Raw genomic sequence first — 26,197 nt, forward strand, 5'->3', positions numbered from 1 at the left:
TGAACACATTTATTCATCTAAATCATGTTCTGCCACTAATATGAAAGAAGTGTTGGACTATAAGGTTAAAGATGGGACATGGAGTAGTAACAAGTACCAACTAGTTCATTTCTAGTAACAGGTAGAAAGTGTTCAGCCAATCAGAAGATAGCATTTAAGCATTTAACTAATTACCATTAGGCTTCTTAGCAGTTTTTCTTGTACTCTTAGATTTGTTAGCCGCCTTTCTTTTCCTATGAGCTTTAGTAGTAGTATCTCTTTTCCTCTTAGCTTCAACAGTTGTTTCTCTTTCGCTATTAACTTCATTACTCGTTTCTATTTCACTATTAGCTTCAACAGTTGTTTCTCTTTCGCTATTAACTTCATAACTCGTTTCTCTTTCACTATTAGCTTCAATAGTTGTTTCTCTTTCACTATTTACTTCATAACTCGTTTCTCTTTCACTATTAGCTTCAATAGTTGTTTCTCTTTCGCTATTTACTTCATAACTCGTTTCTCTTTCACTATTAGCTTCATAACTCGTTTCTCTTTCACTATTAGCTTCAATAGTTGTTTCTCTTTCACTATTTACTTCATAACTCGTTTCTCTTTCACTATTAGCTTCAATAGGTTGTTTTTCTAGTGATTCCTGTTTGATCTGTTAAGATAAAATATTGCAAGAATAAGAGATTCACAAAAGTAAGGTAAAAGTGTAAAGTAAATGCTACAGTTCCACACGTTAGGCCCATAACCCACTGGTGCAATGTGGAAATGTGTCTAATTTTATAGGAAAACCCAAAGATTCATGAGCAGCCAATGTCCACTCTTGTATAACTGTGTATATACAGGTATGGGACTGGTTATCCACAATGCTCGGGACCTTGAGTTTTCTGATCTTACTGTAATTTGGATCTTCATACCTTTAGTCTACTAGAAAATTGTGTAAACATTAAATGAACCCAATAGGCTGGTATTTCTTCTTAGCTGGGATCAAGTACATGGAACTAATTTATTATTGCAGAAGAAAAGGAAACATTTTTTAAAAATTTGGAATTATTTGGATAAAATGTAGTTTAGGGAGATGGCCTCTCTATAATTTGGAACTTTCCGGATAACGGTTTGCCAGTTAACAGATCCTGTACCTATATATATATATATATATATATATATATATATATATATATATATATATATATATATATATATATATATATATATATATATATATATATATATATATATATATATATATATGTATATATATATATGTATATATATATGTAAATAAGGTATTTTTGGCAGCAATACTACATGTGCCTTTTCATAAAGCAGCAGTGTAGAAGTTTAATATATATATACACACACTTTTTTATTTTTAAACAAGAAGAGGTAAAAAGGAGGAAAAGGGATTCGGTCTGCACTGAAGATACGTTAAAAACTCCACATGCACCTTAAACGTCCATTATATATTAGGTCAGTATGTAGGAAAGTTGCTAAAGTAAATCTGTACTATGAAAGGAAAGGCAGTCTGAAGAATAAAAGAATGTTCTGTTTTAATCTACAAATATCTCCTGCCTACCTCAATTTCTTCAACAGCATTGTCATTAGGTTTCTGATAAAGAAAGAAAATATATATTATCAGTTTATAGTTAAACGCTTCATTTGACAGTAAAGAATATGCTAATACTGGGTATTTAAACATAGCTCTTTGCCAAATTATCCCTATTAATATGGGCCAGGTGTAGTGATGGGCGAATTTATTCGGCAGGCGCAAATTCGCGGCGTCAGCAATTTTTTTTTCTAAAAAACGGACGCCGGCGTCAAAAACTAGACGCCGGCGTCGTTTCGCGAATTTTTCACCGTTTCGCGAATTTCGCAAATTTTTCGGCGAAGCGAAACGGCGCAAATTCGCCCATCACTAGCCAGGTGTAGAAAAATTGAATTAATAACAGTCAGAGGCAGGACTAGACCTCCCCAGTCCAGAAAAACCTATTTGTAGGACCCTTTACAGCCCATGATTTCCATATACCCAACATGTACTGTATACATCTGGCAGCACAAGTCAAAGGAGAGGTATCACTGATTCTTCTTAACAGACCTGAAATGCTACACATTGGTATACACTGAACATACATATCAACTGTAGCATATTAAAGTATGTTCATGTACCTACATTCTCCACAATATGTGGCCCAATATGGAGTGGGTGCCAACTGACAAATACCTGAATCCAAATTTTATATGGACTTTTATTTTTAATTATTCGTGAATAAACAATATGACTTATTTACTAACACTAGGGAAATCTGCACCTGTGGCCACAAAAAATAGCAGCCAGTCAGTGACTATATTTGTTCTGCCAGCTACAAGTACAACAATGAAGCAAAAACTCTATTGGATACGGCCCAGGCAAATATTTGTGAAATTCTGATAAATTGTTACTGCAGATTTTACAACTTTTGAGACTTTTTATTGGTGAGCTGATTCTTATAACTTGACAACATATTGCATTTAATTATATTAAATACATTATATCTATATTATATATATTATTTGAAATCTTACCTTTTTACGAAATGGAAAGCAATAAGAAATACATTTCCAAAGTCTTTTCGTTAAAGTGTTCATTGTAGAATGTAGATGTTATTTGATTTTGTTATTTGATTTTGTTATTTGATTTTCTATAAAGGAAGAAAAAAATATATATATGTTATACTATATATATATAATAATATACAAGAGCCATAAATATCCTGTAAATTATATCCTTATAAATATCAGTTATAAACGGTGAGTAGTGATGTCATTTTTGTCACACAACTCACTAAAACTTGTGTATTATAATAAATAAAGTACCTCTTGTTGGAAAATATGAGGATATTAGAAGTTACCACTGAGTTCCATGAACTGTATAAAAGCACTTGGCCTTCGACCTTATATGGTCATTGAATTGATGTTATTGTTGCAATCAGAGCTTAGTGATGTCATTGTTGTAATCAGCGTTTAGTGATGTTATTTCTGTCATGACTCACACAAACTGTATTATTACTGTATATATTATGATAAATAAAGTATCCCCTGTTGCAAAATATGAAGATATTAGAACTCACTTCAGAGTTCCATGGCCTGAACTCCTCGCTAACTTATAATATCCTTATATTTTACAAGGGGTACTTTATTCACTATATATACTCACTATATATACAACTCTGTTTCTCTTATGTATTTATTTATATATTTCTATCCTTAATATCAGTGTTAGTAATTTTAATATACCTCACTCTCTGCCTCAGTTGGCTGGAAAATCAAATGACAACTTGGATCCTGTTTCCTGTACTACATGTACAGAAAGCTTAGGGTCCATTATGACATCACTATGGAAGCACTCAGCCTTTGACCTTATATGGTCATTGAATTGATTTCATTGTTTTAATCAGATCTTAGTGATGTCATTGTTGTAATCAGAGCTTAGTGATGTTATTTCTGTCATGACTCGTAATAAATAAAGTATCCCCTGTTGCAAAATATGAAGATATTAGAACTCACTTCAGAGTTCCATGGCCTGAATGCCTCGCTAACTTATAATATCCTTATATTTTACAAGGGGTACTTTATTCACTATACAAGGGGTACTTTATTCACTATATATACACCTCTCTCTCTTATTTATTTATATATTTCTATCCTTAATATAAGTTTTAGTAGTTTTAATATACCACACCCTCTGCCTCTGATGCTTACCTCAGCTGGCTGGAAAATCAAATGACAACTTGGATCCTGTTTCCTGTGCTACATGTACAGAAAGCTTAGGGTCCATTATGACATCACAATGTCATATGATGACATCACAATGGCAACCATTGTGAGGTCATTACATTGTGATGACCTCACAATGGTAACCCATGGCAACCATTGTGATGACCTCACAATGGTAATCCATGGCAACCATTGTGATGACCTAATGGTGGTAACCAATGCAACCATTGTGATGACCTCACAAAGTCTTAAGTCTATTTTGTTATTTTTTGCAGTTGTTTTGAATGAAACAGATTATGCACTTTTGTGAATAAACACAATAGAACCTTAAGGTCCAGAAATATAGTCTTTGATGAGGTGTCAATGATTCTCCTTTGTATGTTACTATCTTTTCCATGAAATAAGATCCTGATTTAAGAGATTACTAAGAAATACATATAACACCGCCTGTACTGTATTTCACGGAATCGTCGCTTTGTAACATTTTTAAACCCAATGAAATCTATAGATAGCATTATCTTTGTTCTAATATAAACATACTGTAAATTACTCATGCTCAATGGAGCACATGGGAATTAAATATATCAACAAATTAGTGATTAGATTTTTCTAGCCAACTACAGGTAGAACATGAAAACAAAACTTTAATGGTTGCCATGGGTTACTGCTAGGGATTCCACCTTTTACCAGTCAGGAGGCACTGGGATGCTGGAGGTGGGTAATGACATAGAATTCAGCAGATCGATGATGTAATGGGGTAAACATCACAGCAGACATGCGGTAAAATGAGAATATATATTTGGGGTGGATCAGGGATTAGGTAGGCAGGCAAGGGTAAAATTTATAGAAATGTATTAACAAGTACATTGTTGTTAAATTTGAAATTCAAGCCCCTTTTTAGTTAGGCTACTGAAATACCAGCCAGGTGCCAACCCTAGTTACAGCCCAGGTGCAAATTTGCCCATTGAGTTCAAATCATTTATAGTCCAGTTTGTGTGCAAGAGGTGCAGGGACATTAACAATTCCAATGGAAGCCAGCATTGTTTTGCAGTTATATGTGTAAATATCTAAAGGGTCAGTTGGAATGTAGACTTCCAGATATCTGAGTTATCTCCCAATTAACTTCAAGTGAGGGGGGAAGAAACGCTGGAAGCACTTCTGATTTGTTCATATTGATTGTATAGTTGAAGGGAGCTTTCTAGGAGAAATAGTCATTGGCCTAGAGGTTAAATGATCAGCCTTGAGGTGGGATCTCATATTAGAGACACTGGTTTGATTCCCTGTTACAACTCCTTAGACCAGTAACTCAGTCTCCTGGTGTCCCGGCTTACTTTGTGCACCTATAATGGCTGCATTGTTTGCTGTGAAAAGTGCTTTGAGGCCAACAGGAGAAAATTGCCATATAAATGATTCCCTTGTGTTTCTGTAGCAAGGAGGGTAATGACTCCAGTAAGTTGGGCATTACAAAGATCAAATTATCAGCGAATACTCTTGTCTGGATACTGGTCAACCATGATAACAACTTAACCCAATGATGAAGCTTGTTCCATTTTTAATATCAGATGGACTTCATTCTCCTCACATATAGTGGGCAGTTTGCAGCATACACCAATAATCATTTTCTGTAACTTTAGTCCAGGTGAATTCTCTACCAAGAAGGATTCCACACCCTCCCCAATTCCATTCTTTTTCATTTATTTTAGTGCATGGCTTTAATTCTGGCTGTACATTAAGATGAACTCCTCTGCCCTTCTATTCCTGTAATAATATAATATCCTCCTCTCCACAATAAAGTAATTACGTCTTCTCTTCTCCTGAATATTCAGTCCACTCGTATCAAGTGGAATCTTTTCAGGTCATCCATTATACAGTTCTATCAGTAAGTGTGCCGAAAACACCAAGAGACCTATTTACTAACATTCAGATTTTTTTTATTTACTAATCATATTTTGTTTCTCTAAATATTTGAGTTTTTAAAATTTCTCTAATACTCTACTGAGATTTATGAAGTGTAAAAACCACAAAAAACTCTGATACAAAACTTCTCCAAGTAAAAGCAGTCCAGGTCCCATAGAAGTGAATGGGAGCTGTGCTGATCCTATTGGACTTTCTTTTTGAGCCATTCACACTTTTACAGGTTTTCCAATATTTTTTGCTATTAATCACCTGAAAAACGAAAAATTGTCTGATTATCGGGAAAATCAGACATTTTCACAAAAATACTGTGAAAATCGGAACGAAACACAGAAATTCGCCACTAATTCATGGCAGCCGAATTTATTTGCCCATGGCTAGTCATTGGGTCCATTGTCTCCATTGTTACACCTCTGTGAATCAACATTGGGACAGAGTTTGCTCAGGTATTTACCTGCTTGTTTGGCACATGGTTAAAAAAAAAATTGCGAAATCGGAAAGTTCACAAAAAAAATCGTGAAATTCGGTCGTTTTCACTCAATAATCGTGATATTTGAAGGGTTTCACTAAAAAATCGTGAAATCTGAAGGTTTTCACAAAAAAATCGGGAAGATCAGACATTTTCACATAAAATTTTGAAAATCGGAGCGAAACACAGAAATTCTCCACTAAATCAAATTTATTCGCCCATCACTAGTCATTGGGTCCATTCTCTCCATTTTTACACCTCTGTGTGTCAACATTGGGACAGAGTTTGTTCAGATATTTACCTGCTTGTTTGGCACATGGTTAAAAAAATCTTGTTCTACTGAGATAATTGAATTTTTTTTTTTTGGAAATTCAAACATACTTTTATTATTAACAGATGGGATCCATTAGCTTCATGATGGTAGGGCGCTCGTTTGGTTGACCTTTTAACTAATTTCTGCAATTTCATTTTTTTTTTAATAAAAGGGATTTGTTTTATTATTTATGCTGCAGATGACCCTGTAACAGCTATGGGCCACAAGTGCATTTCGATATATTTGCAAAAATATACATCTGTATGAAGTTTTGGGACCCTAAAAAGATGTTCCTGTATGGCTTACTGTCTTTCAACTTGCCATTGAGTATTGCAGAAAATTAAGTGCATGTTGAGTTAGTTTATTACCTATTATGGGTGAATTTATTTGGTAAGCGCAAATTCACGGCGAATTTCAATGATTTGAAGCCGGTGAATAAATTCCCAAAATTTGCTAGCAATTAAACCACGCCCAAATTAGCCTATCACTATTTATTTGCAATGTTTGCAGCAATAAGAAGCTGAGCTATATAGACACACTCATACACATTCATTTTTAACACAAAGATTTAACAATAAAAAATATATGAATTCATAACTTTTTGATTTGGGCAAATACTCTTGGCATGATAATTAGAATGAATCTGAACTGATTCCAAACCCTCATTTGTATACTGGAATCTGAACAAACTCCTTAAAAAATTGCATAATCTGGAACAAAAATTGTTGTCCCAGTTTTACAGTGCTTTGAAGTCACATTTGGATTCACTGGGGCAGAGCACTAAGTATGATATAGCTCGACCCTTAATAAATCTGCCAATTAGCGTGTATGTAGGAAATATATATTTTTATGAATGAAATCTAACAATGGTTAAAAATAAAATAAATAAAATTATAAATCTTGTTTTTAATTTTACATCTGCCCATATTTCGGACACCCCTGAAAAATATCAACTTAATTTGGTAAAATGAGAGTATTTTTATCCCTCCTAAAATTAACAAGGCAAATCCATAAGCATGGGTAGACAGGGAAGCCATTGGATAAGAAGGAAACTAGGTTCAGATTAGCCATTTTAGAGAGGTATTCTAGGGGTCAAAAATCATTCTCATATTGAGATTTGCAGTTTTTTCAATTATCTCTTTATAATCTTTATCATCCTATGGCACATGTTGCTTCCCCATGATCCCCTTCAGGACATGGAGATCTCAATCTTCAGTAGATCTTCAGTTGGTAGCCAGTTGATCGCATGAGCAAAAAAACAATAAAAAAAATGTTTTTTCACTGGCATTATAATAGCACCTTGAAAATGTTATTGCAGTAGTATAACCTTATGGAAAAGGATAATAAAAGTAGTGTCAGCTTCAGTAAAGGCTGAGCAGCCATCAGAGAAGAACAGGTCTACAAACACTGGTTGCCACCATCTTGTATAGGGCCCTGATCATCAATGTTTATATGGTTCAGTATGTCGCTTTTATGTCACAAATTTACTTGTACTCAGCCTCCAGAGAAAAAAGAAGGATTCCAAAAGCAGCCCACGTGTAATTATAGCACTCACTAGTGATTTCACTGTAAATGTGCAAACACCAACATTTTTATGTAATAATTGCTGTAATATGCTTAAAACCCAACACTTCCCAAAGACAATTATAACAAGCACTTAGCTCCTAATATTTCCATCGTTCTATACTACAATATTCATTGTGATCACACAGTCCTGTATACAACAGTTCTAAAGTATAGCATTGGGATTCCTATTACTGAGGATCATTTTCTTGATTCAGCATATTATTCTCAACAACAGTTGTCCCTGGGACAGTGTTGCCTTAAATCTGTTTCAAATGACAAACCATACATTTGCTACACAATTAAGCAATACAGTTTAATATTAAGTATTTCCATGTCTGTTTAGTAATGAAGATTATTTAATTTGAGAACATTGTTCTTAGAAAAGTAATAAGACAAGCAATAGCCTATGTAACTGAAAATTTGTCAATTTCTTTATTTTTGGTGTAAACATGGAGTGAAATTAATCTTTGGAATAATTAAGATTGAAACCAAGACTGTTGCATTGCTTTTCTCAAATGATTTCAAATTGTGTAGTAAAGTAAAAAAAAGTAAGAAGGGAAACTGAGGCAACGTTTTTGGCAAGTGGTGCAAAATGTTTATACTTTATCCCAGATATCACATCACCCCCTTCCAGGGCCGTTCCTGCCATGAGCAGGGGTGATCCGTGGGCTGCTGCCGCCTGAGCACCTTGCAGTGACTGGCCAGTTACAAAGGGCGGCAAAAAGCCGCCTCCTGTAAGTTTAAGAGCCAAATTTCCGTTTTTTAAACCAGAAATTTAGCTCTGCTAGTGCAGAAAGTGCAGTACGCGCTCGTTGCACTAGTGATGCCGCCCCTTTTGGCCCGCTCCGACGCTAAAATTTTAAGCACGGAACGGGAGAGGGGGGCGGCATCGGGTTGCTGCCTAAGGCGGCAGCAGCCCACAAATCACCCCAGCCCCCTTTACAAGTGTCCCACAGCATGACAGCCACTTGGAAGGTAGTAGGCACAAGGAACAGATGCTACTCCGTGGAGTAGATATTTTTTTCATTAGAACCCACTATTTTCAAAGTCCTTCAACAGATAAAGCTGTACTCTAGGCATCTCAAACTCTGGAGCCCATAGAAAAGCTGAAAGGATCTCAGGAAGGGGTCCCACATCTTAGGGTTCCTTGCCGGGACATCCAAATCCTCCCATCCATCTAAACCATACGCCATTATGGAAATACATGTGGAGGGTGATGAACAGGAATCAGCTCTCACCTGCAACTGCAGGATAGAATATGCGAGATGCACGACAGTCCACACAGGTGTATCCAGCCACAACTGCGGTCCAGTAGTGTGTGTGTGTAAGCACAAAATTGCTTCCTAGCAGCTGCTAGAGGTAGTAAGCACCCCCGGATCAGGGACAGTGCAGACACATCCGTCTCCGGCAACTTCTCTACAAAACGGCGGCAGTGATGAACATCTGGACCCGTCTTCCCCCAAGTGCTTCTCGCACCCAAAGAATGGAGACGCGGAAGTCTCGCACAACTGGGCTGATTGACACAGGCGCTGGCCAACGAGGGTACTCCAGAACGAACCTCGCAGCCCGAACCCACAGCCAAATATTTTAGAGCAAAAAATGCAAGACTGTCTTCTCCTACTCGGTCCAGCAGCCTGCCATGAGGATTTAAAGAAACAGTACACACAGCAGCTCAGCCTTCAGAAAAATCATTAACCCATGCCTTTGGGCACCAAAATGTAACTTTTTTTTGGGCTATTTTAGATCCAAAGGGTTCATGTCTGCCAGCTATGGGAATAGAGCATGTGTACATTGGACTCTATAACACACCAGGCTGGAGCCTGAGATGTAGAGCAACAGGAGGTTCTTGCAACAAAAATGTAACAGATTATTTGTCCAAGACAAATGATCCACTGGTTTTGCACATAGCTTAACACCTGGATAGATACACCCTCAGGCTCTCAGATCTGTAGCTGGCCTTATTCACAGGGTCCCTGCCCCCGGACTTTACTCTCTAGAGGTACTGGTCCCTCTAGGACAGAATGGCTTTACTGGGCCTTGTTGCACCCAGGCTCCCTGGAAATATCCAGCTGTGTCAAACACCAGATCAGTGTCGGACTAGGACACCAGAGGCCCACCCAAAAACCTTAGTCTAGGAGCCCACCAAAGAACCATAGACCAGGGGCCCACTCTCAGTACTATTATTATTCTTTTCCTCACTCAACCTCTATTCCCCTAGTCTCTATTCTTTACATAATATAATGAAATAGGCCAAATCTTTAGCAGCACAAGGGCCTCCTGACACCTGGGCCCACCGGGAGTTTTCCTGGTATCCCGGTGGGCCAGTCCGACACTGCACCAGATGCCAAAGAGGAAAATCCACCCCTTCTCTCTAACTATAAATTTGCTAGTGTTACCGTATGGAATTTTGCTCAATAGCAATGTCACCACCTAGTGGGATCCAGGGATACACCTACCTATGGTGGACCCCACTAAGAAACAAATAATACACACCAATATAGTAAAACAGATACATTTCTGTAATTTGGATCTTTATACCTTAAGTCTACTAGAAAATCATGTAAACATTAAATAAACCAAATAGGCTGGTTTTGCCTCTGATAAGGATTAATTATATCTTAGTTAGGATCAAATACAAGGCACTGTTCTATTATTACAGAGAAAGAGGAAATCATTTTTTTAAAAAAAAATTTGGATTATTTGGATAAAAAGGAGTCTATGGGAGATGTGCTTTCTGGATAACAGTTCTCCAGATAATGGGTCGCATACACGTGTGTGTGTGTGTGTATATGTATTTGGAATGTAATAATTAAAAATCTGCCCTACCTGATCCAGCGCCCACCGTCCAGCATAATTTGTTTGCTAGTTCCGCTTTGTACCTGTGAAATATAAGTGTGTAAGTACGAGGTGTTACATTCTGTCAGTGTAGTCATATATTCTGAGAATAAGCAGAGCACCATAACGTGTTCTAAGAGAATTACAGCAGAACCCCCATTTTACATTTTTCAGGGGACCAGAAAATGTGGTGGGACCACAAAACAACAATGTAAAATGAGGGGAAACTGAAAATCAGTTACCGTATATACCCGAGTATAAGCCGAGTTTTTCAGCATCCAAAATGTGCTGAAAAAGTCTACCTCGGCTTGTACTCGGGTCAGCGGTACCCGACCCGAGTAGCTGAGATTGCAGTCACTTTTAATCATTCCTATACCAACAGTACACTTGGGGAGAGACTGCAATATCCCACAATGCCCTCTGTTTGTTATATGAAAGAATAACAGTGTGCCCTCTGTTGGTTATATGAAAGAATACCAGTGACTGCAATATCACACAGCGCCATCTGTTGGTTATATGAAAGAATAACAGTGACTGCAATATCACACAGCGCCATCTGTTGGTTGTATGAAAGAATAACAGTGCGCCCTCTGTTGGTTATATGAAAGATTAACAGTGACTGCAATATCACACAGCGCCATCTGTTGGTTATATGAAAGAATAACATTGACTGCAATATCACACAGCGCCATCTGTTGGTTGTATGAAAGAATAACAGTGCGTCCTCTGTTGGTTATATGAAAGATTAACAGTGACTGCAATATCACACAGCGCCCTCTGTTGGTTATATTAAAGAATAACAGTGACTGCAATATCACACAGCACCCTCTCTTGGTTATATGAAAGAATAACAGTGCGCCCTCTGTTGGTTATATGAAAGAATAACAGTGCGCCCTCTGTTGGTTATATGAAAGAATAACAGTGACTGCAATATCACACAGCACCCTCTGTTGGTTATATGAAAGAATAACAGTGACTGCAATATCACACAGCACCCTCTGTTGGTTATATGAAAGGATAACAATGTGCCCTCTGTTGGTTATATGAAAGAATAACAGTGACTGCAATATCACACAGCGCCATCTGTTGGTTATATGGAAGAATAACAGTGACTGCAATATCACACAGTGCCCTCTGTTGGTTAAATGAAAGATTAACAGTGACTGCAATATCACACAGTGCCCTCTGTTGGATATACGAAAGATTAACAGTGATGGCAATATCAAACAGCACCCTCTGCACATGGTAGTGGGACAGTGGGACAATGCACACAGTAATCCGTTTGGCAATTCTCTGTCACCATCAACTTTGCAAAGAAGTCCGGTTGGGGGGCTCACTTTGGCAGAATGTGCACTGCTGGGAGACAGGGCTGTAGTTGTGTCTAGGCTTATACTAGAGTCAATAAGTTTACCCAGTTTTCGTAGGTAAAATTAGGTACCTCGGCTTATACTCGGGTCGGCTTATACTCGAGTATATATACGGTACTGTATTAGTAACTGGTGTGAGGAACAATTTGTGTGATTTAATGATATGGAAATGCATCAGGTTTGCAGACTCCCAATTATTATTTTTTATTTCCTGGGAAATGTTATGTCTTATCCTACAGACATCTATTGGATATTGGTTTCTCACAATTAAAAAAAGAAACTTTTGCAAAATAACAATTAGAGCCATAAAGATGATCAACCATGCAGAATGTCATTTGCTTTTTTGGAATCCAACTGTCAGGAAGTTCAGAAAAATAACGGGCTGTGCAATATGGTTTGGTCACTTCTCTACTAGTGTAGAATTTACCTGAGCCTAAACAGGAAAATAAACAAGTCTTAGGGGTTATTTATCAAAGTCCAAAGTTATCTCAATATTTTTTACTACAAACTCCAATCAAATCCGCTTGGGTTTTTTTACGCTTATTTATTATTACATTTTCCAGAAAATTAGCTTTGTGGGTAAAAATTTTATTTTTTTTTAGGTTTTTTTCATCCGATTTTCTCATGTCTGAGATGTCGGATTTTCAGATTCAGACTTTTTGTGTTTAATAAATTCTAAAAAAATTTGTGATTTTATAACAAAAAAATCATGAATTGTTCGTGATTTTTGCATTCGGAGTTTAGTAAATAACCCCCTTAGTGTAACAAACAAATCTTAGTATAAAAAGGCTACAGGACTATATAAATGCAGGGGAGAGGTGTATATTTGTCTCTCCTCTGTGTAGTTTCTGTGCAAGGGGGGAGGAGTCCCCACCTCTGTGAGATGACAGGAAGGAAGTGCTACACAGGACAGGGTTGGCGGGTTTCCAGCCAAATTGGGCTACTAATTTAAAGCCCAGGTGGGTTTTAAAAGTACAAACTAGCCAAGGTACAGATTTGGGCCTTTGGCTAGTTTGTACTTTGGAAAACAGCCAAAGTTTTTTGTTGCCCGCCCCTAATGTGCCAGGCCTGCATCTCCCAATGCATGTTGGTTAATGTAGTTTTTGTTTAACAATTTGCTGACAGCCAAGTTTAATGTAAGACTACAATACCCAGTATGCAAAGGGACGGACTTGTGTAGAAGTCGGAAGTTACCAGATTTTGGGCTCTGTACCCCAAGATCCCGTCCCTCATTCTCACATTTTCTGGTGGCTTTTCTCAATTTCAGACAATTTTAGGGCAAAAATCTGCTGGCCAACAAAATGTCTAAAGGTTGATCTGTTTTACCAACATTTATTGAAATTGTATATGAATTAGGGCCTCATGGGGTCCCTATACCTCCTGGGTCCCCCTCTGTAGTTACGGCCCTAGTGACGGGCGAATCTGTCCTATTTTACTTCATGGGAAAATTTGCAAATCAGTGAGAATTTGAAAAAGGTGTATTTTTACATATATGTATTTTTTTTTTAGATTTTCCCACTGCACATATTATGCTATTTTTGGGCTACTTTTGAAGTGACTCTTGGCTAGTTTTGAGCTGGTTTTGTAGCTGATTTTGGCTGGTTTTGGAAATTAGACCTGACAACCCTGGTGCTGACTCACCACCTGTCCGTTATTCCCTGGGGCAGATAGACAGGCAGGTTTGTTAAAGTGATCTAGTTCTTTCTTGCTCACACTTGACAACAAATACTGGTGCTCACCACATCCACAAGTCTTTCTAAGATGAAGTCCACCTTTGTGTAAGAAAACAGAGGAATGTAGAATCTTCAGTGAGCTAGATAAACCTGCCTTTGAGGAGAAACCCTTATAGGAACAGTAATACCAAAAAAATGAAAGTGTTGTAAATTAATATATAATACAGTGTAGCCCTGCACTGGTAAAACTGATGTGTTGCTTCAGAAACACTACTATAGTTTATATAAACAAGCTGCTGTGTAGCAATGGTAGAAATAGAAAAAAGACTATATGGCACAGGTTAAATAGTGGATAACAGATAACACCATTATGTTCTACAGAGCTTATCTGCTGTGTAACCTGAGCCTTTTCTCCTTTGAATGGCTGCCCCCATTGCTACACATTGACAAAAGCTGAAACTTTAGGCTGGTACAATAAGGTTATTATATAAAATATTTAGCCACTAGGGTTTAGTTCACTTTTAATTGGCTAACGACTATCACCTGACTATAGCTGGAAGGGGTGGGGGCCACAACATGGGGCTGGCCACTGCTCCTGTATAAACTATAATAAACAATGGAAAGTTGTGCTCACCTGAAAGTTGTGTGTAGGACTGGCCAGACCAGGGATGACTTGGCCAGCTTAAATATATTGTAATATATGGACAAACAATCCCTATTTTGTTTAAAGGGGAAGGCATTTTTAGTAGTTTAAGACAGAAAATGTCTCAATGTCCTTAATATATTGATAATGTGATGAGTGCAGAGGACCGCTTGTATTTGTCTGTATGGATTGTGTGCTCAGAGCCTCATTGCACCCGGTGGTGAGCATAACTTTCCCTTGTTTGTTATAGTCTAACTGACATAAACCTTAGGTTTTCAACTTCAGAGTAGCCAAAACATTTTTGGTATTACTTTGTGTGAAATGGATTCCATATTTGATTTGTTGCCACGGGATAGAGTCTACAGCAACTAACACAGTCAATGCATAGTAAAGGATTCCACTCCAGCATGGTGGAACACTATTTGGGAGAGGACATGGAGCAAAGGCCGCCATTAGAAATCACTGGGCCCAATACAACAAAATATTCAGCTCGGCCCCACCCACAAGCCCCATACCAGATCCCGCCCACGCCACAGGAAAGTTAAAAGACCACACAGACATCAGCGCTAAAAAAGGTAACCCCTCCCCCCACAAACACATGCTATAAAAAGCTATTGATGGACAGGGCCCCCTTACAAGTTAAAAAAAAACTGTGGTGCCAGGGCCCCCCATAAAAGTTTTTTTTTTGTTTTTTTTTAAAAAAGGTGGTCAGGGCCCCCTATAAGTTGAAAAAATAATTGGGGACTAGGGCGATCTATGAGTTAAAGAAAACATTGGCGCCAGAGCCCCCCTTATAAGTAAAAAAAATTATGACCCCAGAGAATATTTTTTTAAAAAACATTGGTGGCAGGGGGCTACAGATTATTAAAATAATACATTGGTGTTCCTAGGAATTAAACTCGTGGCTTCAGGACTTCAACTTCGACTCCTTTAGTCTTTTCCCCGCTTCAGGACTTAAATTTCTGTTTTCATGACTGTTCTTTCATTGTCACATGGTGGGACTGACTTAAATCCAGAATTCAGGTCTATAACCTTTTAAAACTGGAATAGTCCAACTCATCCCCTAATAATGCTTCTAAGCCTGCCAATCCAGTGCTAGAACAAACTCGGCAACTTACCCAGCATGCTCGCTCCTGCCAAATGAAATCTGACCCCTGATTGGCTTTAGGTGTCTCTGCGTGGCCAATAGGAAAAACCCTGCTCACTAGGAGGATGCTCTTTAAAAGGAGATTTTGTGATACTCACCGTTAAATCTCTTTCTCTCCAGTCGCTTGGGGGACACAGGGACTATCGGTATAGCTTACACCACTAGGAGGCAGGACACAACAATAAAAAACATTAACTAATCCCTCCTCCTCCTGCTATACCCCAGCTTCCAGGCGGAGCCACGCCAGTTTGTACCAAAGCACAGAACAGGAGGTTACGAACCAAAAATCGTGAAACCGTAAAACTATCTACAGTAGCAAAGAGGGCATTAAGACCATGTCTGAAGTACACGTGAAGGCCTCACCAGGGAGGGAAGCCCTGTGTCCCCCAAGCCACAAGAGATTTAACGGTGAGTATCACAAAATCTCCTTTTCTCCTTGGTCTGCTTGGGGGACACAGGGACTATGGGGACATACCAAAGCTGTCCCAAAGATACGGGCGGGAGGTAGAGGCATATGTGGAACCAGCCACCGCGGCTTGAAGTACCTTCCTGCCAAAGCGGGTGTCAGATGCCGCAAAGGTATCAAAATGATAGAATTTTGCAAATGTATGAATAGAAGTCCAGGTGGCAGCCTTGCACAACTGCTCAGCTGATGCCTGATTCCGGAAAGCCCAGGACGTACTCATCCCTCTGGTGGAATGAGCCTTGATCCTAGCTGGGGGGTTTAATCCCTGAACAGAGTAGGCTCGCTGAATGGTCTGTTTTATACAACGGGAAATAGTGGCCTTGGTGGCAGGGCCACCACGGCGTGGTCCCGAGGGAATGATGAACAATGAGCCAGTGTGGCGGACGCCCTCGGTTCGGTGAAGGTAGAACTTCAGGGTGCGAAACGGATCCAGAGCGTGAAGAGCCACCTTCTTAGGATTGGAAGGAGATGGACAAAAGGTGGGAATAGTGATCTCCTGGTTCAGGTGAAAGGAAGAGACCACCTTGGGAAGGAAGGAAGGAAGGGATAGTGCGGAGGATTACCCTGTCCTGGTGAAAGGTAAGAAGGGGGGATCTGCATGAAAGAGCAGACATCTCCGATACCCTGCGAGCCGAGGCAATGGCCAGCAGAAAAACAGTCAGAGCCAGAGCAGGGATATGGAGGACAAGGGCTCGAATGGAGGTCCTTGAAGGGAACGAAGCACAAGAGAAAGGTCCCAAGACGAGCGGGAGACCTAACTGGGGGCTTAACGTGGGCCACCCCTTGTAGGAAGGTCTTAACATCGGAATGTAAGGCAAGTCGCCTCTGAAGGAGGACGGACAGGGCCGAAACTTGGGACTTCAGGGATCCCAGGGAAAGTCCCATCGAAAGACCCTGTTGCAAAAACGCCAGGACGATGGCAATGGAAGGGCGTAGGAATTCCGCCCCATGACGGTGGCACCACTGGTGATAGGTAGACCAAACTTGGTGATAGGTCTTGGCAGAGACTGGTTTGTGAGCTGCTCTCATGGTGAGAATCACATTGTCGGAGAAGCCCGTCTTCTCCAGTATGGCGGTCTCAATAGCCACGGCGTCAAACGGAGGCTGGCTGGACACGGATGTCGAATTGGCCCCTGTGACAGGAGGTCTGGGACAACCGGAAGAGTCCACGGATAGGCTCACCAGCTCCGAAAACCAGGAGCGACGGGGCCAGTAGGGTGCAATGAGGATGAGAGTGGTGCGTTCCCTCAGCAACCTCTTGATTGTTCTGGGTAGAAGAGGCAGAGGAAGAAAAGCGTATGCGAGCTGGAAGTCCCAGGGAGCTGTGAGGGTGTCCGCAGCTAGCGCTAGAGGGTCCCTGCAGCGTGCAAAGAAATGAGGTACCTTCCGGTTGTGGCGAGATGCCATGAGGTCGACTTCCGGAGTTCCCCATTTTAGGGTGAGTTGACGGAAAATGTCGTCCCTTAGGGACCACTCACCTGGGTCCAGGGACTGTCTGCTGAGGAAGTCCGCCCGGGATGAAGATTGCCGACAGTTGCGACTGGAGAGCTTCGGCCCAGCGAAAGATTAGTCCGATCTCGTTGAGCGCACCACTGCTTCTTGTGCCGCCCTGATGATTGACGTAGGCCACTGCGGTGGCATTGTCGGATTGGATCCAGATCGCCTGACCCGCCAGAAGGTGCTGCCAGTGGAATAAGGCTAGGCGAATGGCCCGAATCTCTAGGAGATTGATGTGAAGGCGTTGCTCTGCCGGGGACCAGAGGCCCTGTGCAGAGAGCCCCTCGAGGACCGCGCCCCAGCCGGAGAGGCTGTCATCGGTTGTTAGGAGTTTCCATTGAAGATCCCCTAGAGGTTTGCCCTTGGTTAGGTGGCTGGAGTGAGTCCACCAGAGAAGGGACGCCTTGGTCTTGTGAGACAGGTCGAATCACTTGAAGTAGGGACTTGCGTTTCCAAGCCGAGAGAATGTTCCATTGAAGTTCCCGTAGATGGAATTGCGCGAAGGGAACTGCTTCTATGGTCGACACCATGACTCCCAGGACCTGCATGCAGAACTTGGATGTGTGCTTCTGCTTTGAAAGAAGTAGTAGGACTAAGGTGATGGACCTTGTCCATTGGAAGAGACACCCTTTGTATCTGAGTATTGAACAGCATCCCCAGGAATACCATCGACTGACTCAGGGTCAAGGAGGACTTGTCTCGGTTGATGTACCAACCCAACTCCTGTAACCTGTCCGTAGTCAGCCGGAGAGCCTGTTGGGCTGCCAGAAAGGTTGGAGCCTCGATGAGAAGGTCGTCGAGGTAAGGAGTGATGGACACCCCCGAAGTCCTGATCAATGCCGTGGCTACGGACATGATCTTGGTGAAGACTCGGGGAGCCGAGGTGAGACCGAAGGGGAGAGCTGAGAACTGAAAGTGCAGGTTGCGGACGGCAAATCGCAAGAATCTCTGATCGGGAGGGAAAATGGGTACACGTCTGATATCCAGGGAGGTAAGAAACTGGCCTAGAGACATTGCCGCTATGACGGAACGGAGAGACTCCATCTTGAACTTCCTCGGACGGATGAACAAGTTGAGCTCCTTGATATCCAAAATTGGACGGGCGGATCCGTCCTTTTTGGGGACCACAAAAAGGTTGGAATAGTAGCCCTGGAATCTCTCCTGGGGAGGAACCGGAATGATGACATCTGAAAGAAGAAGATTGTCTATGGCGTCTAGAAGAGCTTGGGCCTTGGTGGGTTCTTGAGGTAGCCTGGACATGAAGAAGCGGTGAGGCGGGGGAGAAGAAAACTCTAAGTGGTAACCCCGAGTCACCACCTCGTCTACCCAGGAATCTGAAGTCAGAGTAGTCCAGGCGTCTGCGAAATGCCGTAGTCTGCCGCCTACGGTCAGTTCGCTGGAAGAGAAACCGTCATGCAGATGCGGACTTGCCGGCAGGTTTCGAAGAAGGCTTACGGGATTGCCAGGAAGGGCGGGGCTTAGATCCAAATCGGCCTCTGCTGGAAGAGGCGTGCCGAGGGGGGCGAAGGCCCTGACGACTTGTTCTGGGGGCCACGAAAAATTCGTCCCTTACGAAAGGAAGGACGTGCCTTGGGTTGAGGCAAAAGAGTGCTCTTGCCCCCAGTAGCTTGACTGATGATTTTGTCGAGGTCGGGGCCGAAGAGTAGCTTACCCTTGAAGGGAATGGAGGTCAAGGACTTCTTGGATGAAAGGTCCACCGACCAAAGTTTCATCCAGAGGAACAACGGGCAGCCACAGCCAGAGCGGAAGATAGTCCAATCACCTGAGCAGCATCAAGGGATGCATCACATAGATAGTCGCAGGCCTCCTTGATCTGTGAGGCAAGTTCGGATAGTTCCTCGCGAGGTACCCCGGACGAAATAGCTCAGCACAGAGCATCGGACCAGGATTGCATGGCCTTGGTCACCCATGCTGAGGCTAAAACAGGGCGCAAGGAAGATCCAGTAGCGGTGAAAAGGAAACGCAGGAGTCCCTCTAGTTTTTTGTCCATGGAATCCTTGAAGGACGCTACGTCGGGAACAGGCAGGGCAGTGTTCTTAGAGAGGCGTGACACGGGGGCATCCACGAGGGGGGGAAGACCACTTGTCTGTGAGGTCCGAAGGGAACGGATATAGCCTAAGAAAACGTCTGTTAGGTTGATAGCGCCTTTCGGGCTTGTCCCATTCCTGTTGAATGATTTGATCAAGCTGATCGTGAGAGGGAAAACAAGGGGAGGTTCGACCCCTCCGCTTGAATAAACCCAAGGATGAGCTGGAGCTGGTCCCAGGTTCCTGCAGATGTAAGGTCTCTAGGACAGAGGAGACAAGAGAGTCAATGGCCTTAGAGGAAAATTTAGGGGCATCCTCATGATCCGAAACATGAGATAGTTCGCCGTCAGAAAGGGACTGTTCGTCCCCGGAACCTATAGGGAAAGGAAAATGGGAAATGGACTCCTCGTCACTGTCAGCAGCGGAGGGCGAGGTCGCCCTGCGCTTAGATGGCTTGGGTTTGGGGTTATCCAACCGAGCTAAGAGCCTGTCCAAAGAATCAGCGAGTTTGGGAATGTCGGAGGCCAGTTGGGAAGCCCACTGTGGGGGGGGGGAAGGGGGACCCGTTGGTAGAGGGTCAGAGTCCTGGACCGCTGATGCCCCCATGGGTGTCTAAGCTTACCTGTGTTCTAGGTCCTGGATTTCCAAAGCAGGCTCAGGTGGCTTACACGAGGAGCAGAGAGGTTCCTTGTTACCGAGTGGTAAACGTTGCGGCATTTGGCACAGGCCAGATATGATATTTTAGCAGGTGCAGCCGTCCTTGGAAAAGAGGGTATCACTGGAACTCTCAGACATGGTGCTCTAGAATGAAATTAAATATGTTAGGCAAAAAATAGACAATAATGACCCATCCCAGAAGGCCACAAGGTCTGCTGGGGAGCAGGGGTGTAGAGGAACCCTATACAAATAAAACCCCCCCTTTGTCAGCTAGGAGCCCGGTATGCCTGAAGTGGTGAAGGCTGGAACCTATTAGCTAAAGGGTTAAGGGTAGCGCAGAAAAAGCAGAAATAGATAAGGGATCGCCTCTGCAGGGGAACACAGTGGTCCGTGGTAGGGAGAGACAAGCGCCAAACAGTGAGGTGCTGCGCTGTGAAGACCCTGGGTCTGAATGCGCATAGACGCGTGTGGAGCGAAGGCGTGGGGACAGTCAGGGCGCGAAGGAGCGATCCGCCCCTCCGTAGTGACGCTCAAACAGTGCGCGCCTCAGAGACGCGACTGCAGTAACCGCTCCCCAGCCTCAAGGATCCGCCCATGACAGTGGAGCTACGCGGCAGTAGGAGGAAGGCCAGAGGTGCGCTGACAAAAAGGGATAGTGTGCGCGCCTCTGTGCTGAATAGTGCGCTTAGCTCTGTTACAGTAGGGATTGCTTACCAAAAGGACGCTGTTCCTCCAGTGACCCACATTGCACACATTACCACAAGAAACAAAATCGGTAGTGAACACAGGGAGGCGGATATAGGCAGGAAAAGCAGGAGTATGCTTACCTGCCAGATGAGGAATCCGCAGTCTGCCGGCCAGACAGTTCCCCCCCCATAATGAGAGAGGGGAAAGCTTGAGCCTGGGTGGTCAGTGGGCAGGGCACAAAAGACCCCGGAGACAGCCAGTTGGATGGGGATATGAAAGCAAAGCACGCAGTGTGGATGCCCATTCCAACCTCATTGAGTGTAGGATGATAAATAAACAAATAAAGATAAAGGAAAAATAAAAAACAAAATCTAACTCCTGAAGGGAGAATATGTCCTAACCTCCTGAGGACACAACGAAACTGGCTTGGCTCCGCCTGGGAGCTGGGGTATAGCAGGAGGAGGAGGGATTAGTTAATGTTTTTTATTGTTGTGTCCTGCCTCCTAGTGGTGTAAGCTATACCCATAGTCCCTGTGTCCCCCAAGCAGACCAAGGAGAAAGTATGTTATGGCCAAGTCTAAGCAACTGTTTCTATTAGTCTTCTTTTTTTTATAGTTTTTTTTAATTATTTGCCTTCTTCTTTTTCCAGATTTCAAATGGGGGTCAGTGACCCATCTAGACAACAAATGTTCTGTAAGGCTACACATTTGTTGTTGTTGCTACTTTTTATTACTCACCTTTCTATTCAGGCCTCTCTATTCATATTCCAGTCTCTTATTGAAATCAATCTCTGGTTGCTAGGATAATTTAAAGTTTATGGATATTTTCTATCATTTGACCATATATATTGAAAGAACTACCTTGGGTAGGATGACTGCAGCCGTTGCCCTTTATCACAGGATCTCCATTTCCCCTTTACTTCCTTTCTTATGCCTCTTCTAATACTCATGAACTAACAGTTCCACTTTGGCAATGTTCTGCATGATTTCTACTTCTGCAATTAAGAAACAGTAAAGGAATTCAGTGATCTTTGCTATTTATACCAGTAATGATCAACTCTGCAGTCCAGCCTCACAGATGTTGTTGAACTACAAGCCTCCGGACAGCAGTACTAGTTACAGATCAGCAGCTTATAGTATATGTACATTTATTTACATTTTAGACCCAAAGTGACCCCCCGTAGATCTGGAAGCCCGAGGCAATTGCTCTGAATCAGTCCATGAAGCTGCGGGGCCAGGGACATAGGATTTCCAGGTGAATTCCCAGAGCCTGTCACATTAGCAGAGCCGGCGTGTAATCTCACATTGCTGGCAGCTCTCCCAAACATTCTGAGAAATTATATGAGGAAAGGGAAAGCATCACCACCGCTTAGAGTTTCCTATTCATCTGCTACATGCGGATTATCAACACATGACCCTCCCCTTTCTCTAAAATCCAAAGTCCTGTAAAATTCCCCTTAATTACAAAGCACTATTTGTATACAGTATGTCTTCCAGAAAAAAACAATATGGTAGTCATTAAAGGGCCATAAACATCCTTTACTGTATATTTGTGTTACATAGGACAGAGCTGCTGTACTCTTTGTGATGTACAACAGGCGAGCATCTCTCTAACATACTGTACTTATTACTACTATAAAATATGATAAATCAATGGCCATATATGTTTATAAAGCGCCACAGTAGAAACAAGTACTCCTAATACTATAATGTTATTTTGGGAGTGGGAAATATTTACTTTAGTTATTAAATAGTGCCCAGATTGAGCCAGGGAAGGTTAATAGGTGACCAAAAGCGTTTGGGTTAGTGACGGCACAACAGAGCAGTGATGGAAACACTTAAGTTCTGCCCAGGCCAATAATTTGTTTACAAATGATTATTTTCTAACCTAGGTACCACCTTGCAATAAATACAGTTGCAGACAACAACTAATCAGGTATTTGTTTTCATTTATCAACTTGTAGGTGACTATATAAAACTGCTGGCTGCCATAGTAACATGTTATATCTGCTCTTTGTGTTGGGTCAGACTGTGCTGCATGTGCAAATGTTTGGCTTCTTCCATAGAATGTTCTGTGCTACTGCATAACATTAGTCATTACACACTCACATTCCCCAGTCACATGATACACATGCCTAATTAATACACTGCTTCCTCATTGGGCTGCCGACACCTTCCCACCCTGCCTCTATTCTCTGCCCACACTCACCTTACCGGCTGCCTTACTGAACCACGTACAGATTTGGCCCCCGACAAACCCCTCCCCCCACAATCACTTTTCTAAATAGGTATGGTACCGGGGTTAAAGTGAACATATTCACATTTCATGTAGCTGGAACTTAAAGGGTAACTATTGCGAAAATGAAAATGGAATACAAGCTTCATCATACTGAAATAAGAAACTTTCTAAATACATTCAATTAAATATTCTGTACTGTTTCTGAAATAATCAGTTTATCTTACGCCCCACCTTACGCGTTTCGCACCTTCAGGCGCTTAGTCATAGGTGTCTCCATCACCTATGACTAAGCGCCTGAAGGTACGAAACGCGTAAGGTGGGGCCATGTGAGGGTCAGTATGTATCTATAGTTTAATGTGAATTTAAATAAAATATTTTTTTACTAAAGAAAAAAGCCTTGGGACAGATATCTTTTGATATAAATCTTTTTGAAATCCTTAGCAGACAGAGATAAAGATACATCAAATAAAAGTACATATCTTACCTGCGTCGGTGACTGAGGACAGTGTCTGACTGAGGTCATCCTGGAGATCACAATACTGTAACAGCCACAAGAAGGAAATGATTGGTCAGAGACAAAGAAGGCATGCTGGGAGCAGGGTTGCCACTTCACCCCTTTAAAAGATATGGAATCCACAGCGTGCATGGCTAATTAGCAATTTATTTAGAGGCATGATGCATGGCTGCACATAAAATTAGTTCAGTCTGCAGCATGCATCTAAATAAATTGCTAATTAGCCATGCAGGTTGTGGATTCCATATGTGTTAAAGAGGTGAGGTGGCAATCCTAGCTGGGAGGTATTACAGTATAATGATGTCTTCATACAAAAGGCACAGACAATTCCCCTTTTAGCCTTAGCCATTATTACCTCTTGAATCTGATCCACAATACTTTCTGCCTTCTCCAAAGTGACATCTTTTAGGGCCTGTTTAAGAGCAGAGACTCCCATCTGGTACGCAGAGACAACCTAAGGCCGTAAACATATCGCTATCATTAGCCCAGTTTGTTAATACAAGTCACTTCTTGTGGGTTTCTTGCTCTTTCAGTGCTAAATGCCATCACCTTGCGGTCTGTTTCGGCAGCCGATATCCTCTCCAAGATTCCCTGTATGTTGTCCTGCAGCTCTGTAATGCGACGCTCCACTAGCTTTCTCTTCCGCAAACAACGCAGAGCCTGGGAATAATATTAAAGGCAGACAAACGAGCACCCATTTAATGAAATATAATTACTAGCAGATCTTGTAACCAACCATTGTCAGCAGCAGGACATTAGTTGTACTTCCAGGTTTGACAACCATGTAAGCAAACGAAGCACAACAAGATGCAAAGGTGGAGAGACTAGAGGCAGATCTTAAAGGATAAGTAAAACTCAAAAGTAAGTGAATTTAAAATCGATGAGAGTGCTATTGTAAGAACTTTTGCAGTGTATATTCATTATTTATTTTATTTTTCATTCCAAGATATTAAAGGATACATGTACTGTTAATATGAATTAATTTTGTTACAACAGCGCCTGATGTTCTTTTGGTTATTAAAGGGGACCCGTCACCCAAAAAAATTATTCAAAATCCTATTTTATCAGATTAGTCAAGGATAATGAACTTTAATTACACTATATAAATTATTTGAATCTTGTTTCCTTCAGTCTGAGATTTCAAAAACTACAGCAAGCAGGCAGCAGCCATTTTGTTGACACTGTTATTAAGAACAAGCCTTGCATCATCTCGGAATTTTGTTTGTGGCACCAGAATGGGGGACCCAATGTCCATCCCCATGCCCTGGCCACACAGTTTTATGGTAAAGAGAACTGTAGGAATGTGTGGGGAGCAGTGACATCTAAGAAGTGCTGAATTGAAAGTGAAAGTAATTGTCTGCCCCGCCTCTATGCCACGGGCATAGAGGAGGGGCAGACAAATTTTGATTGACAGCTGAGATTTTTAAATGAGCTTACAACAGCTATGAATGCTTAAATAAAAAATAGAAATTGGATTTCATGTTTAATTTGAAAAGGACTTTTATTATGCAGATTTTTTTCTTGCTTTGCTTTTGTTGCTGTTTCTGGCCTTTATGAGCAGGTCGTCCAGGTAGGGAGTGATTGAGATCCCTTGTAGACGTAGAGCCGATGCGAGACTGACATCAGCTTGGTGAACACTCGGGGGGCTCTTGATAACCCGAATGGAAGGGCTACAAACTGGTAATGGTTGTTAGCAAAGGCAAAACGTAGGAAGCGGTGATGCGGTGGCCATATCGGCACATGTAGATGCGCATCCTTTATGTCCCAGGGACATCATTAGTTGACCCTCTTCCATTCCCCTGATCACAGACCCTATCTGGGGGGGTTTATCTATGATACTGCCATTATTTCCCCCAGCATTTGTCATTGGAAGAATAGGGCAACTTTAGGCAAACTTTTCTCCGGGACAAGCCTGGCCTAACAGTGTCGGCAGATTTTTTAGCCAGTACCAAAACAATGCAGGCAATAGGAAAGTCTGTTTAGTAGGAAAATCAAATACTGTACATGACATAAATATCTGTACATATGTATAATAGGGAGGGTTGCCACCTTTTCTGGAAAAAATACCGGCCTTCCTATATTTTTGCAGGCTGGTAAAATTCCAGTCAGGTAGCAACCCTAATAATAGGGAGGCCCTCCAGCTGTTTAGCACTATAAGCATTGGGATATTCTCTAGTGCAGCCTGGACATTAAATCAAACAAATGCCAATTCTTATCTATGTACTGTGATCATATTGTGATATTGTGACACCCTCTGCATATCCATTCATACTCTATACATTATTGTATGAGATGTAACTGTTGCTTTAAGAGTTACACATAATATGCTTTCAGTATATGCAGACGTGACCTTGTAGAAAATAGTTTTGTTTTTCTGTGTAATCATCCAGATGGGCAGCCAGTATCAGAGCTGTCTGTAAGCATACCT

General features: G+C 41.7%; 1 protein-coding gene across 5 annotated transcripts in view; it reads right to left on the reverse strand.

Moving 5' to 3' along the window:
- Positions 1-23,764, reverse strand: part of LOC121401593 (tubulin monoglycylase TTLL3-like) — a 32,095-nt gene extending 8,331 nt beyond the window's left edge. For 2 of the 5 annotated variants that reach the window (XM_041587051.1, XM_041587049.1), the window contains exons 1-5: positions 21,878-21,949; positions 10,824-10,876; positions 2,545-2,660; positions 1,559-1,591; positions 175-637 (exon numbers count right to left, since the gene is read on the reverse strand). In XM_041587051.1, the coding sequence (XP_041442985.1) occupies positions 175-637; positions 1,559-1,591; positions 2,545-2,607 (559 nt within the window). In that variant the 5' untranslated portion in view covers positions 2,608-2,660; positions 10,824-10,876; positions 21,878-21,949. Of the gene's footprint in view, positions 1-174; positions 638-1,558; positions 1,592-2,544; positions 2,661-10,823; positions 10,877-21,877; positions 21,950-23,739 lie in introns of those variants that run through there. The other 3 variants (XM_041587053.1, XM_041587050.1, XM_041587052.1) reach the window with 3 other exon arrangements.
- Between the last annotated feature and the right edge of the window lie 2,433 nt (positions 23,765-26,197).

Source organism: Xenopus laevis, chromosome 3L (assembly GCF_017654675.1).
Source record: "Xenopus laevis strain J_2021 chromosome 3L, Xenopus_laevis_v10.1, whole genome shotgun sequence".
Lineage (NCBI taxonomy): Eukaryota > Metazoa > Chordata > Amphibia > Anura > Pipidae > Xenopus > Xenopus laevis.